This window comes from Diabrotica undecimpunctata, chromosome 1, assembly GCF_040954645.1.
Source record: "Diabrotica undecimpunctata isolate CICGRU chromosome 1, icDiaUnde3, whole genome shotgun sequence".
NCBI lineage: Eukaryota > Metazoa > Arthropoda > Insecta > Coleoptera > Chrysomelidae > Diabrotica > Diabrotica undecimpunctata.
In genome coordinates, this window is record NC_092803.1 from 191919476 (window position 1) to 191936444 (window position 16969).

The following is a 16969-nucleotide window of genomic DNA, read 5'->3' on the forward strand; positions in this document are numbered from 1 at the left end:
TGGCAAATAGTGAATTCGATAATTAGCGGCGCCTAACAAAATATGTTTTTTTCTTTGTCATTGTATAATAAAATATTATATTTCTACTTTTAATATAAAAATAATACATTAAATCTAGTCTATAAAATACGTTTTTATTTAAATTAAAAATGGCTTCTACAGACAGAGTTAACTGTAGTTGAAAAGAACCTCGAAAGTAATACCAATCGTACTCTATTACCTAACCTAACCTAACTTAAACTAAACCTAAGACCATTTTCAGTAGTATTAAACCCAGTCAATGAGTAGGATACTGGAAATCGGCTTGAAGACAAAAAATTATGTAGCGAAAGTGTTCACAGACAATATGTATTCAAAAATCTCTCCTAGTTGGGCTCCAGTTAAACAATTAACCACGGACAGAAGTTTTTAGGTGGAAGTGGAAACAATGTACAAAATCTATAGTATGCATGATTAAATCTGTTTAATCCGACACATTACTGATCCAATATTAAAGAGCATCTTTATTTTTTATCATCGCAAATATCTTTTTTTGTTTTAAGTAGACACTATGAATTAAACATTTGCTATTTATTCTAGAAATATGTATAAAGCATCTTTACGAAATACGAAGTTGTAGACATTGGAATACTAATGTTTGTATTTATTTTTCAGCAATTTAGAAATAGTCCAGTAACTGCTTCGTCAATTTCTGATCTGGATCATGGCCACGTCAATCCGATTGCCAACGGAGAATTTACCATATTTTCTCCCTTATCCACACACTACAATAACAACGTTTTCCACGCAAACGAGACAAAGGTAATTAATATATTTTTTAATTCAACGAATAATTTACTTTGATGTGTAGGTTGTTACGATACTGCTAATAGAAAAAAAAAACAAGTTAAAATCTAAAGGTTTAAATGAATGTACTCTTCCACTTCTTCAATTTCAAAGTTATCTCTTTTACTTATTTATAATTTGAAATGCCGTACTATTTAGTTCATATTTTTCTCAACTGATCTAATTTTCCTATTTGCTATTAATAAATAAAATCATTTGTGGTACATGCTCAAAAGTGAATATAGGTCAAACAAGTAGAAATTTAAAAAAATGTATAGCTAAGCATTTAGCTTTTACGAACACCTACTTCAGACACCGTGCTGGAAAATATTATACATGCGGCAAATAACGCAAGCAGTACTGTAAGAAATCAAATAGACTTCCTTGTGATCAACAAGCGATACCAAAGGTCACTTAGATCAACTATAACATATCCAGGAGCAGATAATGGATCTGGTCAAACTTTGATTTGATTTGATAGTTACTTGATGGAAATTCATTTTATCTAACAATAAAACACTAAAAACTTTTGTTTTCAACACTTCCACAAGAATCTGTTTTTATATTATCGTAAGCACTGTTGTGTTCGGCTAAACGCTTGTTAAAATTTCTACCAGTTTGACCGATGTGAGTTTTTGGTCAGTCGTCGCATTTAAGTGTGTATACACACTGTGTAAATACTTTTTGTTTTGGCTCTTATCGTTCTTGATATATTTGCCTAAGTTGTTGTTTGTTCTTCTTCTTCTGCTAGTGTCTATCCTCTATGGATGTTGGCTACCACAATGGCCCATCGTATTTTATTAGCAGCTGTTCGAAATAGGTCTGTGGTGGTCATACCTGTCCACTGTCTCAAATTCTTAAGCCAGGATATTCGGCGGCGTCCTGGTCCTCTATTTCCTTCTATTTTTCTTCTAATATCAATAGTAGGATTCTGTATTTATTTTCATTTCTCACTATATGTCCGAAGTATGCCAACTTTCTTTCTTTAATGGATTTCAAGACTTCAGGTTCTTTTTGTAAACGTTGCATTACTGCCTCGTTAGATATGTGATGTACATATGATATTCTGAGCATGCGACGATAGCACCACAGCTCGAAAGACTGCAATCGTCTACAAGACGCATCAGTGAGTGTCCATGCCTCTGCTTCATACATAAGAACAGAAAACACATAAAAATTAAGGATTTTGAGTCGGAGATGTAAGTTCAAGGTTAAATTGCAGAGAACTTTCTTCATCTGTTGGAAGGCACTCCTTGCTTTTTCGATCCTACATTTAATCTCGTATGAGTAATCCCAGCTGTCTGTGATGTTGCATCCTAGGTATGTTATTTTTTCTGTTCTATCCAATACCTCATTGTCTGCCATAAACTTTGCATCTGTATCTTGGTTTTTGCTTATGATCATAATTTTCATCTTCTTATTATTAAGTTTCATTCCATATTTTCTACCGATGTTAAGTACTTGATCTATCAGTCTTTGTAATCCTTTAGCACTATCCGCAACAAGGACAGTGTCGTCTGCATATCTTAGATTATTTATTACTTCACCGTTCCATCAGTCGTTTCTCAGAAAGCTTCTCGAAATAGATGTTCAGAGTACGCATTAAACAGCAAAGGCGAGAGTATGCAACCTTGTCGTACTCCTCTTTGTATTGGGACTTCATCGGATAATTGATTGTCTACTCGAATCTTGGCTACTTGTTTCCTATAGAGATTGGCTATTATTCTTATATCCTTGTCATCGATGTTCGCGATTCGCAAAGTTTCAATAAGCCCCTCATGCTGTACTTTGTCAAATGCCTTTTCGAAGTCAATGAAACAGGCAAATACATCTGTATTAACATCTCTTACTCGTTGTATCAATACTCGTACAATGCTCGTTGTTTGTTGCTGGTGTTATTCCTTTCTTTTTATAGTGCTACAGAAGGAACTAATGAAGAGCTGAATAATATAAAAATTAACACCATTGAGACAATGATAAAAATGGGAAACGATCAAAAATATCTTGTCACGAGCAAGTAAGGATATATTAGAGGTATAGAAGAGTGTATAAGAAATAAATTCATTCAGAAACTGGCAATTAACCGAAGTGTATCACAACAATCTGACGAGTCAGTCAAAGCAGCTTGGAAATACTTTAAATAAGTAATGACAAATACAGCAGAAAAAACAATCGGATTGAAAAGAGGAGAAAATAAAAATCGATAAGTAAAGATACTCTACAACTGATAGGAGAAAGGAGAAAAATCAAAGAACTCTTACAAAAGGAACGATGGGAAGAAGAGAGGGCACTTGAAAGGAAATACAAGGCAAAAAAACACAGAATTTACAAAAACAAGCGGTAAAAAATCAATTCTTCTTTAAAGAAGAATTGAATGAATCCAAATAATTTACAAATTACAAATAAACAGAAGATAAAAAACTCGACAACCCATCATGTCTTTTTTTTAGAAACAATGACCTACGTGAATGTGATTCATTTATATTTATCGTAACGTTAACAACTTGATATTTATTGACCTAATTAGAAAGTTTCATAGGTATTGGTTGATGAACTCAACAATTGATAGTACTTTATTCATTAAATTTGCTTGCACCTCAATTCAGGTTAACTTCGTAAATAGTTTTTTCTATTTGAAATTAATGTTTTTGCAGTTTTGTCAGATTTATAAACAAAGCAGAAAAATTTAAAAAACAGATTACCTATTTTGCTATTATTGCAAATATGTTGCGTTTTTCTCAGATTTATGACTTACATAGGCACATATTATATAGGGTCTTTAATTAATAGCGTCTTATCTTTAAATTTACATAAAACAATACGTGTGAGATATCGTCGAAAGTTATTCGTTTAAAAGGACTCTCGATGTCATGATGTATGGAATATAAATTTCTGCAAACGTCCGCGCCGATGCATAAATCAGTCTGAACTTGACCAATGGCATGGATTATCTTGGTTTTGAGGGCCGCTGTAGTTTGCGGCTTATTCTCATAGACCTGAGACTTTAAGAAACCCCACAAGAAAAAGTCTAACGGGGTCAAATCGCATAATGTCGGTGGCTAGTTCACATAACCTCCACGTGATGACCATGCCCCTAAATCACTCGTACAGAATTCAGACCAAAAGAAATTTCTAACCCTCGACCTGTAGCTCTCGCACTGATGTGATAGTGGCCTTGCCAACGTTATAACGCCGCTAGCTAAAAATCCACACCAAACTGCGATTTTTCGGGATACGTTTTACGATCTTGAACCTCATTGGGACAATAGATAATTCTGTTTATTGGCCGTTGTTTGTTGGACGGACATTCCTTCAAAAATTGGCCTAAGCGCTGGAGATGATTTTTATATATCTTCTTCTTCTCTTGCTATTTTGACGACACGGGTCTCCTCCATTCTGCTTATGTGGTTGTTCCATTCTTTTTTTCAATTTTATGTCCATTCATTTATACACTGTACCTTACATTTTCTTCTAATGTATTCACTTCTCTTTCGATTTCTCAGCGTATTTTCTGTAATTCTTTTCAGTACTCTCATTTTTACCGTTTTCAGTAGCTTTGCATTGTGGCTGTGTCGGGTCTTGTTTCTGAGGCATATGCCATTATTGATCTTACACCGGCTTTATAAATTCTTGTCTTCATCTCAAGGTTAATGTGTCTGTTTCGCCATATAGTGTTATTAAGGCATCCTGCCAGCCTATTTGCTTTTTGTACTTGATCTCTCACTTCTTTGTCCAGATCTCCATAGCTGGACAGTGCAATTCCCAGGTATTTTATTTCCATTACTTGTTCAATACTGATGTCATCAATTTCTATTTTACATCTAGTTGGTTCTTTGCTGACTACTATTGTTGTAGTTTTCTGAGATAAGATTATCACATTAAATTCTTTTGTTCTTATGTTAAATTTGTGGACCAGTCTTTGCAGACTATGTTCATCTTGGGCTATCAATATTGCGTCGTCTGCATAAGAGTATTTTTATTTCTTTGTTTCCCATTTTGTATCCTCTTTCTTTGTTAACGCTTTTGATGATTTCATCCATGATTAAATTGAAGAGCATGGAGTCCAATGGGTCCCCTTGTTTTATTCCGCTGCCTATTTCTATAGGTTCTATAAGTTGTAAATCTATTCTGATTTCCATTTTGTTGTTTTGGTAGATGTTTTCGATAGTTTTTATAATATTTAGGGGAACTTCTCTATTATACAGAAGATGGATTACATCTTTGGGTCTTACTCTGTCAAACGCTTTCTTTAGGTCAATCAGACACATAAATGCTAGTCTTTTATACTCTAGTGATTTCTTAGTAATTTCCTTTATAATGAATATTGCATCTGTACACGATCTTCCACTACTAAAACTCTGTTGTTCATTTGCTAAACCTATTCTCTGATTTATTAGTATTTGTAAATTTATACCTCTGTAGTTTTCTGGCTGTTTTTTGTCTCCTTTTTTGAATAGTAGAATTAGTTCGTTCGTTCTCCATTCTTCCGGTAGTTTATTGTGTTTTGTAATTTTATTAATTAATGTTGTTAATTGTTCTGTCATTGCTGCTCCACAATAATTCAGTAATTCGTTGATTGTTTTGTTTTCGTTTAGTATTTTCGTTATTTTGCGCCTTCCTTTGGATCAAGACTCAAAGGCATGGAGTTGGAGTTCTTATCAGATCAGTACTCCGATCTGAACTCAGTTCTCTGTTGTGGTGGACGGCGTTTTATATCGTTCCCGATATTCCATCTCCAGCTCACATACATAGTAATGGCAGCTGGCCGGTGGGAGTGAAGGCATGCAGAGTGAAGGCAAGCCGGCGGCGAACGTTGGCGGTAGAATAGTTATAATATTCAATAATTAACCATCTACAGATTGAACGGGTTAAACCTTGACATTTCTCCTATTCTTTTTTTTTTAATATATTTCAAATCTAAAGCTTTTTAACCACATCTATCTTATTTTGCTCGTTTTTGTTTATGATCCATATTTGTACATATTTAATAACTAATATAGGCACAGGTAAAATGAGCTAATAAATATTTTATTTTAGACAAAAGCTGTTGAAGATTCTTTAGCAAATAGTTATGACATCAGCAGTTGGTTTGGTAAGTATTCTTAAAGACATTGCTAATTATTGTAGTATTTCCTGAGTGTATGTAGAGGTTACGAACTATTTAATGACCAATTAATTATTTTATATAGGCAAAAGTTCACTCTATTTTTACATTTTTACAACAATGCTAATCTTACCTGCTGATACGTAAACGTGTCTGTATTTAACACCAAGTTTTCATGACTATCAAAAATTTGATGTGGTTGGAGAAGCTGAACCGTTATAATTTGACTTTCATATGTTTGCAATTGGGGTTAAGTCAGGAAAAACTGCTGACCACTTAAAGATTGCTATCCTGCTGTCTTTCAATTAAGTACTTACATAACTTCAAAGACTTTTTAACCAAACATGCGAAATCCAAAGACGAGTTAATTTAGCGTGGGCAACCTTGCGTTCTAGGAAAACTGCTAGACATACTTAGGTCCAACATACCAATTAGTCTTAAAAGAAAAATATTACCGATCATGACCTATGCGGCGAAAACTATGACTATAACCAAGACTACCGCTTCGAAATTGGGAGTGGCACAGAGACGAATGGAACGGTTTATGCTGGGAGTGACGTTGCGGGACCGAATAAGAAATGAAGATCTGCAAAGAATGACGAGTATTGCTGATGTTGTGGATCAATGTTGTATTGAAGAACGCATAGCGGAACTGAAATGGAATTGGGCAGGCCATGTAGCGCGAATGCACGACTCACAACGGACGAGCAAAATTAAAAATTGGAGGCCACGAGCAGACAAACGTAGTAGAGGAAGACCACTTACACGTTGGGCTGATGACATCAGGCGTATTACCAAAAATTGGCAACAAAGAGCACAAAATCGTAAAGAATAGGAGTTTAAGGGATGCCTATGTCTAGCAGTGGACGTGATAAATGAAGGTTGGATGATGATGTCGACAAACATATTACTATGATCTGAAATTTTTATTCTATCTTTGATTGATAAAATGAAACACAACAAAATTCCCGCATTGTTTTGAGATACAATTTTTTTTTATAAGTGCAACAAAAAATATTTTCTCTCGACAACAAAAATTTTTCTCTTGTTCTCATTTTATCCCAACCTAATTCTTTTATCATTATTTCCTGCCAATTTAATAAATTCCTTCGGGTGACAAAAAATTCCTGTTTGTTTTTTTTTTGTATCTAGTGAGCGCCTTCGTGAAAAGACGCTTGTTGATCTTCTGTGTTCCTTCTTCCGTCGCTCTGTCTTTCGTCTTCATATTGTTCTATTTGCGTGTTGTGTATATCTCTTCTATTTTCTCTTGGTCTGTCGGACCCGTATCGGTTTCCACGATTTTCCTGTTTATTTCGTCTACTATTATTTCTGTTTACTTGATAATATGTGCGAGTGTTATTTCTATTCTGGTTTTCTCGATATCTGTCCTCGTTCCATTGCCGATTTCTTTGTTCATAATTTCCTCTTCCGTTGTCTCTATTTTCGTTTTCCCTTCTGGGAATAAATTCCCTTTTTGTGTAAGTAATCTCTCCTAAAGTTTTGTCCTTTATCTCTATAGTCTTGATTTTCGCTTTGTCAATAATTTTCTACTGCGTATGTTTTTTCTGAAATACCCATTCTATCATGGTATTTCCCATTTTGCAACTCTTTGTTTATTTCTAGCTGTTGTATTTTCCCCCAGAAATAACTCAAAAACTTTGTTCGAATTTATGCCAATTGTCAAATTCTTCTTCCTTGCTGTCAAACCATAAACTCGCCTCATCTTTAAGATGGTTCTTTATCGTTTCTTTTGCTGTTTCAAAGTTACCGATGTATTGTATTTTCTTTTTAAATTATTTATGAATATTACTGGGTGTAACTTTTTTACGTCCCCGCTAAACTGTATTTTTATATCACCGGAACTTTGGACGAGTATTTCTCTCCTGTCTCCCGTCTCTCGTTGTTTTCTGATATCATCAATTCGTTTTTCATTATTTCGGCATCTTTCTTCTATCTTTTTCTTGTCTTCTTGAAGAGCATTTTCAAATTTTGTTTATTTTTGTCTATTTTATTTTCTAAATTTTCTAATTTCTTCATTAATTTCTTATCTTGCTCTGCCATTTCTTTCCTAACATTTTACTTCCTTTTCATATTTGTCCAGACGCATTTCCATTTTCATCCATTTTTCTGTTATTTTTTTGCTGATTTTCATCCATTTTTCTGTTATTTTCTTGCTGATTTTCATCCATTTTGTGCATCATCATTTGTAACAATTTTTCCATACCTGATAGGTAGTGTTTTTCCGTTTTCATGATTTTTTTTGTTAAATTTTCTTTGCTTTTGCTTCTGGTGATCGACATGTAGTTAAATTTTATCCCCGCCTGATAAGAAATTCGAAAATACCTTGTATGATGCAGAGACGAAAATTTTTCTCTCCCCAAATACAATAAATTTATCACACAATTTTTTTTTAAATTATCAAAATTCAAATCAATCAAAAATAAAGTAAATATGTGAAAATTGTACCTAGAGAAAAATAAATAAAAAAAATATATTTCATAAACTTTCAAATATATCAACCTTTTCCGACGGGCAAATAAATTTTCAATCACCTGTTTTTCCGTCTCCTATCCTTTCAAATTCACAACTAGAGATACTTTCATGCCACACGTTGGTCCGCCATTTTACGATGATCTACTTTTTCTTACTTTTATATTAACTTTTTATTTATTTAATTACTTTAATTAATTATCTAAGTGTCGCAAATCAAACATAAAAAAGAAACAATCTCAGGGTGTCATTTTATTATACAAAAAAAATAAATCAGCTTAGGTTATACTTATCTTTTCTCGTGGCCTCCAGTATCTCTTTATTGTTCCTTATCGGGATACAATAGGAAAAGGAAATAAATAGAAATAACATAAATAAACAAATTCAAATATCTTTTATTATCAAAAGAAAGAATATGAAAATTTATCAAATAAATTCCATGGTCTTAACTGTCCCAATGAAAATGGTACCACATAAATTAATTTTAATTTGCCAAATATTTATCGGTTTGTTTTTTTATAACATTGATAAAACAACATAAACAAGAAATTTGGATATTCGTAAAATAATTACACTTCCTATGAAAATTTTGAAATATTGGAATCTTTGTTCATATGTTTGTGTACTCAAAAAAAATAAAATTCTGAATATTATAAAAAGAAACTTTTTAAATTTATTAAGCAATATTATTAATATTATCCTTTGACGTTAAAAAAACTTTATGATATTTGCAATGTGAATCAGAAAACTTAAATTAGTATTTTTTTAAACTGTTATAAAATTTATGGTATTTTAAAATAGCGATAATTTTTGATCTTCTGATGGTATAGAGTCTTTTATTTGAAACGTACAAAATAATTCTGTCACAAAAAATTATTGACTGACCTTTTAATTCACACACGACGATGTCTCCTTTCGACCGAAACAGCTTCCCCTGGTTGATTATGTTAGGCTACCATTCAAAGCCTTCTCCGTTCTAAATATCAACCTATCAGCATACCAGCAACTCTTTCTCCAAAACACGAGCAGGCCTCTTTTACCAGTACTCGTTCAACAAACTCCAAAATTCTGTCCTCTCTTTCATATACCAACAATTTCCTGAGACCCAAGTATTTTTTTTTTACCTGGTGTCGCAAATATTTTTAATAGTTATAGTTCTTGTGACTTACTCACTTGGACTTTATAGAATCAAGGAGGTATTCGACTTCTCAACTTTGACCTATCTCTCGTTCCACCTTTCAGCCACCCACTTCTGACTGTTAACACCACTAGCACTTGCTTCTTAACTAACTACACAAAACTTCAACTGGTTCTTTCGGATGACCATCACATAATAATCTTTTCTACTATAAACTTTCAAAACATTCACTCCCTTTCATCCCCATTCCAAACTCTCTAACCAATTAGAAAATTCTTATATCCCTCCTCTTATTTTACATCAGAAAAACCCAAGTATCGCTTCTAAACAACTTTCTTTGAAAATGAACAAATATCGGGAAACAATTGTCTATTCACATTTAAGTATTTACTCATGTTTTTCAGTCCTTCAAGGTAAAACTCATGGATAAACGCACTGCTTAAAACTAACTTATAACAAATATTTACAAATCGATGTACAGGGCGTTGCAAATTTATGTGCCCGCGTTCTATAACAAAATAAAAATTTTATTCTTTGATTGATAAAATGAAACACAACAATATAAAAAATACATTATATACTTCCCTAACAGCAGTCAAGGATAGAATGGGGCCATTATTATCATATTCCTGTTCAAAATAATGAATCAAATAAGCTATTTACAACGACTATTTAACTTCTTATGTGACATTTTGGAATTAAATTACACTAATTTTGTTCTAAAAAGAACATAGTTTAATTAGTAGTAAATAATAACAACAAATATGTCAACACCGCAACTGTCAAATAAGTGTTACCAATTTATGCTTTTCTCGTAGTTAAAGTGTGATCCGGACAAGTGTGCTTCATAAAAACGCTTTATAATCCACTTAGACAAATTAAATGAAACAAGTTACGGTGTTTACATTAATAGAAATCTACAAATACTTGGCTAAAAGAGTCTAAAAAGTAACATACCTACAACTTAAATATTTTGTGTTGGTATCATGTGACGTCACTTTCTATATCGCGGATGAAGTGCATCGTTATATTGTACCAATTGTATATAATATCTTCCTCTATTAAATGTTCTCGTTATTATACATATATTTCTTTTTCTAGGTCCAGACGAAAAAGATTTTCCTAGAACCAGGTTGAAATATATCAAAGAATTGGGATCAGGATGGTTTGGGAAGGTAATTTTTATTCTATGCTATTCTATAAATATACTAGTAGATTAAAATGGTAAAATAAAAAACGCTAATAGTTGGCACAAAGAGAATTATATGTAATCGAAGAGAATTATATGTAATATTCAGTGGTGGAATAATAGATATTTTAGAGAACCTATTTTAAAGAAAGATTAGAGGATTCGAGCTCTTCTGCATTACGTGCCACCAAACAAACAGATGAAGAGACAAGCTTGTTTCTGTTAATTTGTTACAATTATAGTAACAATGAAACTAGCTGAGTTGAGTTATATAATGACTGAAATTTATACAGAAGTTTCATATGAATGAAATGAATATACTGTAAAACCGGAGGGTTAATATTTTAAAACATTTTAAAATAAAATTTAAAGTAAAAAGACAACATTTACAGCTTATTCAGGAGTATAGACTATTTAAAAACTTTCGTTTCGGTTGAAAAATAATGTTATAGTGACGTTTGTGGTTATTTTAGTGAAAATACGATACGCCATCTAGCGCCATACGAAGAAAATAGACCAGACATGTTCCCCTTATCTGGTCTTATTTTGCCAGCTGTATCCAATGGTACCAAAAGATTAAAATACGAATAATACGGTGTCAATTTAGTGCTCTTCAAAAAAAAAAGGGACAAAGAATGAAAGACAAATTAGATTTGACTTAGTCGTAGGGATATTGTAACGATGGTGTTGGTAATTCCATATGCTTGTGATCACTGATGAGGTTAGAAAGCGTTTTGCAAGATGTTTAAATTTGTAGATATTTTCTCCCCCTGTCAAACTTCACTTATATGTCTGTTTTACTTCTAGCGTAGTTATATATATGTTGACTATTTAAGATTAATGTTATTATGTCATTAACGAAATACCTTTACGTTTCAGGTGGTTGAGGGGGCCGTACAAGATGTAGACAATAAAGGACAATCGTGGTCACCAGTAGTTGTTAGAATCTTAGATACGACCTCTAGTCAAAAAGAGAAAATATTATTTTTACAAAATGCTGCCATCTACAGAACGGGCGCTCATGCTAATATTTTGTCTCTAGTTGGAAAGTCTTTAGAAACAGTACCCTATTTATTGCTACAAGAATATTGTCCTCAAGTAAGATGTTTTTTTATTATATAGAGCTATATTATATAGGTACTCACATTTACTTCTACTAATACCTTTTACATGTATTTAAAAGGCAGATTCGGATGCTTGGTCTGAGTCCTTTTGCCGCTTGGTCCTGAGAAGGTCCATTTAAATTGTTAGTTGGAGGCATATTGTTCTAGTTCATTTAACATTACCCAGAGTGCACGTGTAGTATTCTACTACGGACGCGAACTAGCTTTACACCCCTCTTAAATCATAAATGTCAGTGCATGGCATTTGTCACTGTTATTGGTGTTTATTTAGGAAATATAAAATTAGCTAGCTAATTAATTAAAGCAGTAAAAAATAATGCGGTAAATATAAGAATAGTGAATTGGCACAAGTCAGTACAATTATCAGCACAAAGAACTAATTTAAATGACACCACTTACCCTTTGTTGTAAAAAAAATGACTGGATTCGTAGCAGGAACTAAAGAAATGCGTTTCTTTTGCGAAATGTAAACTAAAAAATTAGTGTCTCGAATTCCCTGCGCAAAGACTGAGGGGCTGATACAGTATTTAAACGGAATCCGTGGAAATAGCCAAAAAACTTTGCGTGCTCTTATAAAGTATGTAGGAAGTACCAATTTTGACGTGAGAAATTTATATATATATATATATATATATAATAAACAATAAAATAAATAATGTCAGATTATATTAAAAATAATAAAAATAAAATATTTACGTAAGCACAAAATACCTTTCCAAACACTATATAACGGTAATAGTTACCTTTAACACTATCGAGTAATGGTAGTAACTATACTGTAACTTTAATATATTTTTTTTTTGTTTTTAGGGTGATTTAAAGGTTTACTTGAAATCGCAGAAGGCCAATGCCGAGCAATTTCTTTCGACGGATTATCCACTGTTGTGGTGTCATCAATTAACATCGGCTTTGAAACACCTTCACGAACATGACATCGTGCATCCGTAAGTATAAATTGCTGAACTATTTACTCAACATCTGGTATAAGCCTCTTCTAGTTTCTTCAATATTGTTGTTAATGTGTCGTTTAGTTAATTTATTTCTTGTTTGTAAATACTTCTAATTTTTGACAGTTTTTGAATACTCAATTGTTATTTATTAATACAATGGAGTACCAGTACTCTATGCTTGTAACCTCGGAAACCTTTTTTGGATGGTGCTAGAAAGGTCACCAATGGAGACACTGCGGACGGCAGCCAGATGGTTGGTGGAGAGCGAGTCGTGGGTTCGAAACTAGCTTTTGGAACCGTGAATGGGTTCAACGGACGAAATAAGTAAAGATATGACAGGATAAGTCGTATTAGAAAAGATACCGAAACAAACAAAAGGATAGATGGGTAAAATTACCAAAGATAAGATAAGATAGGAAGCGCCACTTAATTTTTTTGGGGTTTAAGGAGAAAATTAGGAAACCTTAGAAAAGAAAAAAGATAAGGAAAAATATTTTGGTTCTGAGACCAAATCCAAGGAAAGATACCAACAGTTAATTATTAAATAAATTTGGTCAACACACTATATAAACAAATAATAAATATATTAGGTGGACTCCGTCCACCTACTTACCTACGAAACTTAATCAGCCTGATCTTTCTTCTGGTCGAAGGTATAATGATAATTTAATATAATAAGCAAATATTCAGAGTTATTATGTTATCAGGAAACTTGTTAGGAGTCAACAAATAAAATTCATACATAAAACAAAAACAATATATTTAACAACACAATGATGTAGGCGGCTGAATGTACACTCAAGTAATAAAAATACACCATCAATTATTAATGGTGGTATACATATAACAAATAAACAGTATTATGATTGATAAATATCTTTACAAATACAACATAATGGAATCATACATAAATTAAATTATCAGCGAAGAGTCTGATGCTATATAAACATATTCTACTAAAGTTGATTAAAGAAAGTCTCTCTTTGCTGTTTAATGGGCATATCTCGAGATACTGAGTATACTAAATAAAAAATGAATAATAAATATCACAAAGTTAATTAAAGTTAAATTCAAAGAATACGACAAGATTACAGAAATAAAAATTTAACCAACCCGCACTGGTTAAGTTAATTATCTGTTCGCACTGTTGTTTAATGATTAACGGAGAATAAAATGTTCGTAATTTAGAATTTCTTAGTAGCTGATGGAAAGTTCGTAAGAAAATATTGAATGTTATTTAAATTGAATGCAAAAATCGTTAGTTACTCTTAACTACAGGTGAAGACATGGATGAACGTAGATTCGCCCAGATAATTGAAGATAATATGATACCATAACCATACCGTATTATTCGCCCAGATAATTGAAGATACTATGATTATGCTAACTTACAGTAATTCTCGATGACTGCTATACTGCACTGAAGCTATATACTATACGTGTATCAAGCACTGAAGTTATTTAAATTAAAAGGTACTTTATACCAATATTTAATCTAATATGATATTAGATTAAAAGAACTCAAATATATAAGTGTATACACACTTAGAAAGAAAATGCACAGAGACGGTAAGGTAACGAGCGTCTTTCCTCTAAGATCGCCCAACTAGAAGTAAAGTTCCTCTCTCAAAATTTCACAAACTTCCACCAAAAAAAGAAGGGATATCTCCCACTTAAAAATGATAGGACAGTATCCATTTATAAGAAGGTGAAGTTCTAACGACTATCGGAAAGTTCGAGGTAAATACGGTACTAGTAACTTGGAACGTGACGAAAATAAAATCTTCGGAATTAGGTTTTTACAGAAAATTACTATAGACGTGCTTTCGACGATATTTAACAAATCTATCAAAAGGAACAGATGCGAAACTGGAAAGAGATTAACTAAGGATTAACCAAATCGACGTCTTTAAATAAGTAGGTAGATTCTTCCGTAATATTTCGGTAGTTTCCAATAAAATTTAACAACCTATTTGCGAATACGATCATGGGCGTATCAGCAAGGGAGGTAAAGGGATTAGAAATAATTTAATATATTAACTATAAAAAAAAATGTTACATGCTCATTGCTTTTTGTGAAATTATTCCGTATTGTTACATCGGCTATGTATAATCTTTTTGTTTATCTTCGTCTTTTAGTGACCTAAACATGTGTTGAATATGAGCTAAAGCTTAACACTTCTAAGACAAAACTTATGGTTGTCAGCAAAACAGAGTTACAACCAATGAACATCAGAGCGTATGAAATATACTTAAAAACAAACCACAATATTCACCTATTTGGGCACTAATGTTAACGATAACCGAAGCAAAAACGATAAGCAAAGACATTAAAATTCGCATTGAAAAAGCCAGAGCTTCCTTCTATAAACCAAAAAAAATTCTGTTTAATAGAGATATTACATTACACCTTAAAATAAGATTAATACGCTGCTACATATTCTCCACATTGCTGCATGATATGGAGAGCTGGACTCTTTCAGCAACGCTAATGAAAAAACTTGAGGCCTGTGAAATGTGGCTTTACTGACGAATATTGCTTGGGTTGATCGAATAACAAATGAAAAAATAGAAAAAATAGTACACGAATGAAAAAGAGCACAGAAATAACAAAAACAATAAAAATTCAAAAGTTATAATATTTCGGCCATGTAATGAGACATCCAGAGAGGTATAACCTTCTATATCTCATAATCCAGAGCAAGATCGCCGGAAGAAGAGGCCCAGATCGAAGAAGAACATCCTAGCTTCGAAACCTCCGAGAGTGGTATCTAGAGACCTCTGCTAAGCTGTTTCGAGTTGCCGTAAACAAAGTTATTATTGCCAATAGGATCGCCAACGTTTGATAATCGGACAGGGTACTAAAAGAAGAAGAGAAGGTCTTCTGCTTAAATATTAAATGAATAAATCCGTTTCCGTTATTTTGTTCAATAAGTTTTGCAGCCCTTCTATGGTATTGGAAAACACTTGTATTATCTCCATTTATTGAGATGCCTTCAGCAATATCTTTTAAAGTCTCTTCAAAAATGTGCTTCGAGTACAGATTGAATGTCAGTGGTGAAATTACCCTGTCTCACCCCTTTTGACCTGATCTGTATATTCTCCATCTATTCGGAGCACCGCTGATTGATTCCACTACAGGTTAGCTATTATTTTTAGGTCTCCTCCGTCAATCCCTGTCCTCTTCAGCAAAAACATCACAGCTGACATCTCTACATTTCTGAAACAATACCTGCACGCTAAATAAAGCTTCCCTCGTACCAACGGCGTTCACAAATCCAAACTGATTGGGTGCAATTTGTTCCTCGCATTTCCGGTAAATTCTTTTGTGGATGACTTTTAAAAACAGCTTCAGCAGATGGCTCATTAGGCTAATGGTCCTATAGTCTTCACAAACTTTTGCTCCTGGTTTTTTGGGCAATGGTAGGAACTCCGATTTGAGCCACTCTACCGGTATTTTTCTGTCTTGTATATTTCATTAAATATTTCAGTTATTATTTTTATTTGTTCTGCATCTAATAGCTTCAGCAGTTCTGCAGGAATTTTATCAAGTCCTGGTGCCTTCATTTGTCTGACGGCTGCCGTTATTTCTTCTGGTAGGATTTCGTGACCTGAATTTTCTTCAATGGTGGATTCTTGTATTGTTCTAAGGTCGTGGAAAAGTTTCTCCAAGTATTCTTCTCATACATTCTTTTTATCTTCTTCGGTTATGATAAGATTACCTTCAGCATCTGTTATTTTGCTGCTGTTGCGTTTTTGGAACTTTCCAGCTATTTCCTTCACTTTTCGATGGACATTAAAGTTATCATATCGACTCTGATACTCCTCTATTTCTTGACATTGTTCTGTTTTTGTTTCTCTTATCTTACTTCTGACGATGATATTCCTATTATATTCTTGGAGATTTTCTCTGTATCTTTCTTCAGGTGTCTTTTATTTTTCTCACTGTTTCTCGTATGATGGTCAGACTTTCCTGTATAGTTCCTGCATTTCTGCAGGTTTTTACTCACCTTCAGTCGCACATTGGGATCTTTCAGTTTTCTAACATCATACTTCTTCATTGACTTACTTGTAACCTTCTTCATTCTGTCTTTGAAATTACCTACAACTGGTACATGATCAGAATTTATGCCTGCTCCCGGGTATGTT

The 16969-nt window shown here is 33.1% G+C and overlaps 1 protein-coding gene across 2 annotated transcripts in view; it reads left to right on the plus strand.

Annotated features, from left to right (window-relative positions):
- LOC140432800 (uncharacterized) overlaps nucleotides 1–16969 on the plus strand; it is a 214381-nt gene that overhangs the window by 41172 nt on the left and 156240 nt on the right. For both annotated transcript variants that reach the window (XM_072520913.1, XM_072520914.1), the window contains exons 3-7: nucleotides 655–801; nucleotides 5863–5917; nucleotides 10659–10732; nucleotides 11626–11844; nucleotides 12681–12814. In XM_072520913.1, coding sequence (XP_072377014.1) covers nucleotides 655–801; nucleotides 5863–5917; nucleotides 10659–10732; nucleotides 11626–11844; nucleotides 12681–12814 — 629 coding nt within the window. The remainder of the gene's footprint in view (nucleotides 1–654; nucleotides 802–5862; nucleotides 5918–10658; nucleotides 10733–11625; nucleotides 11845–12680; nucleotides 12815–16969) is intronic.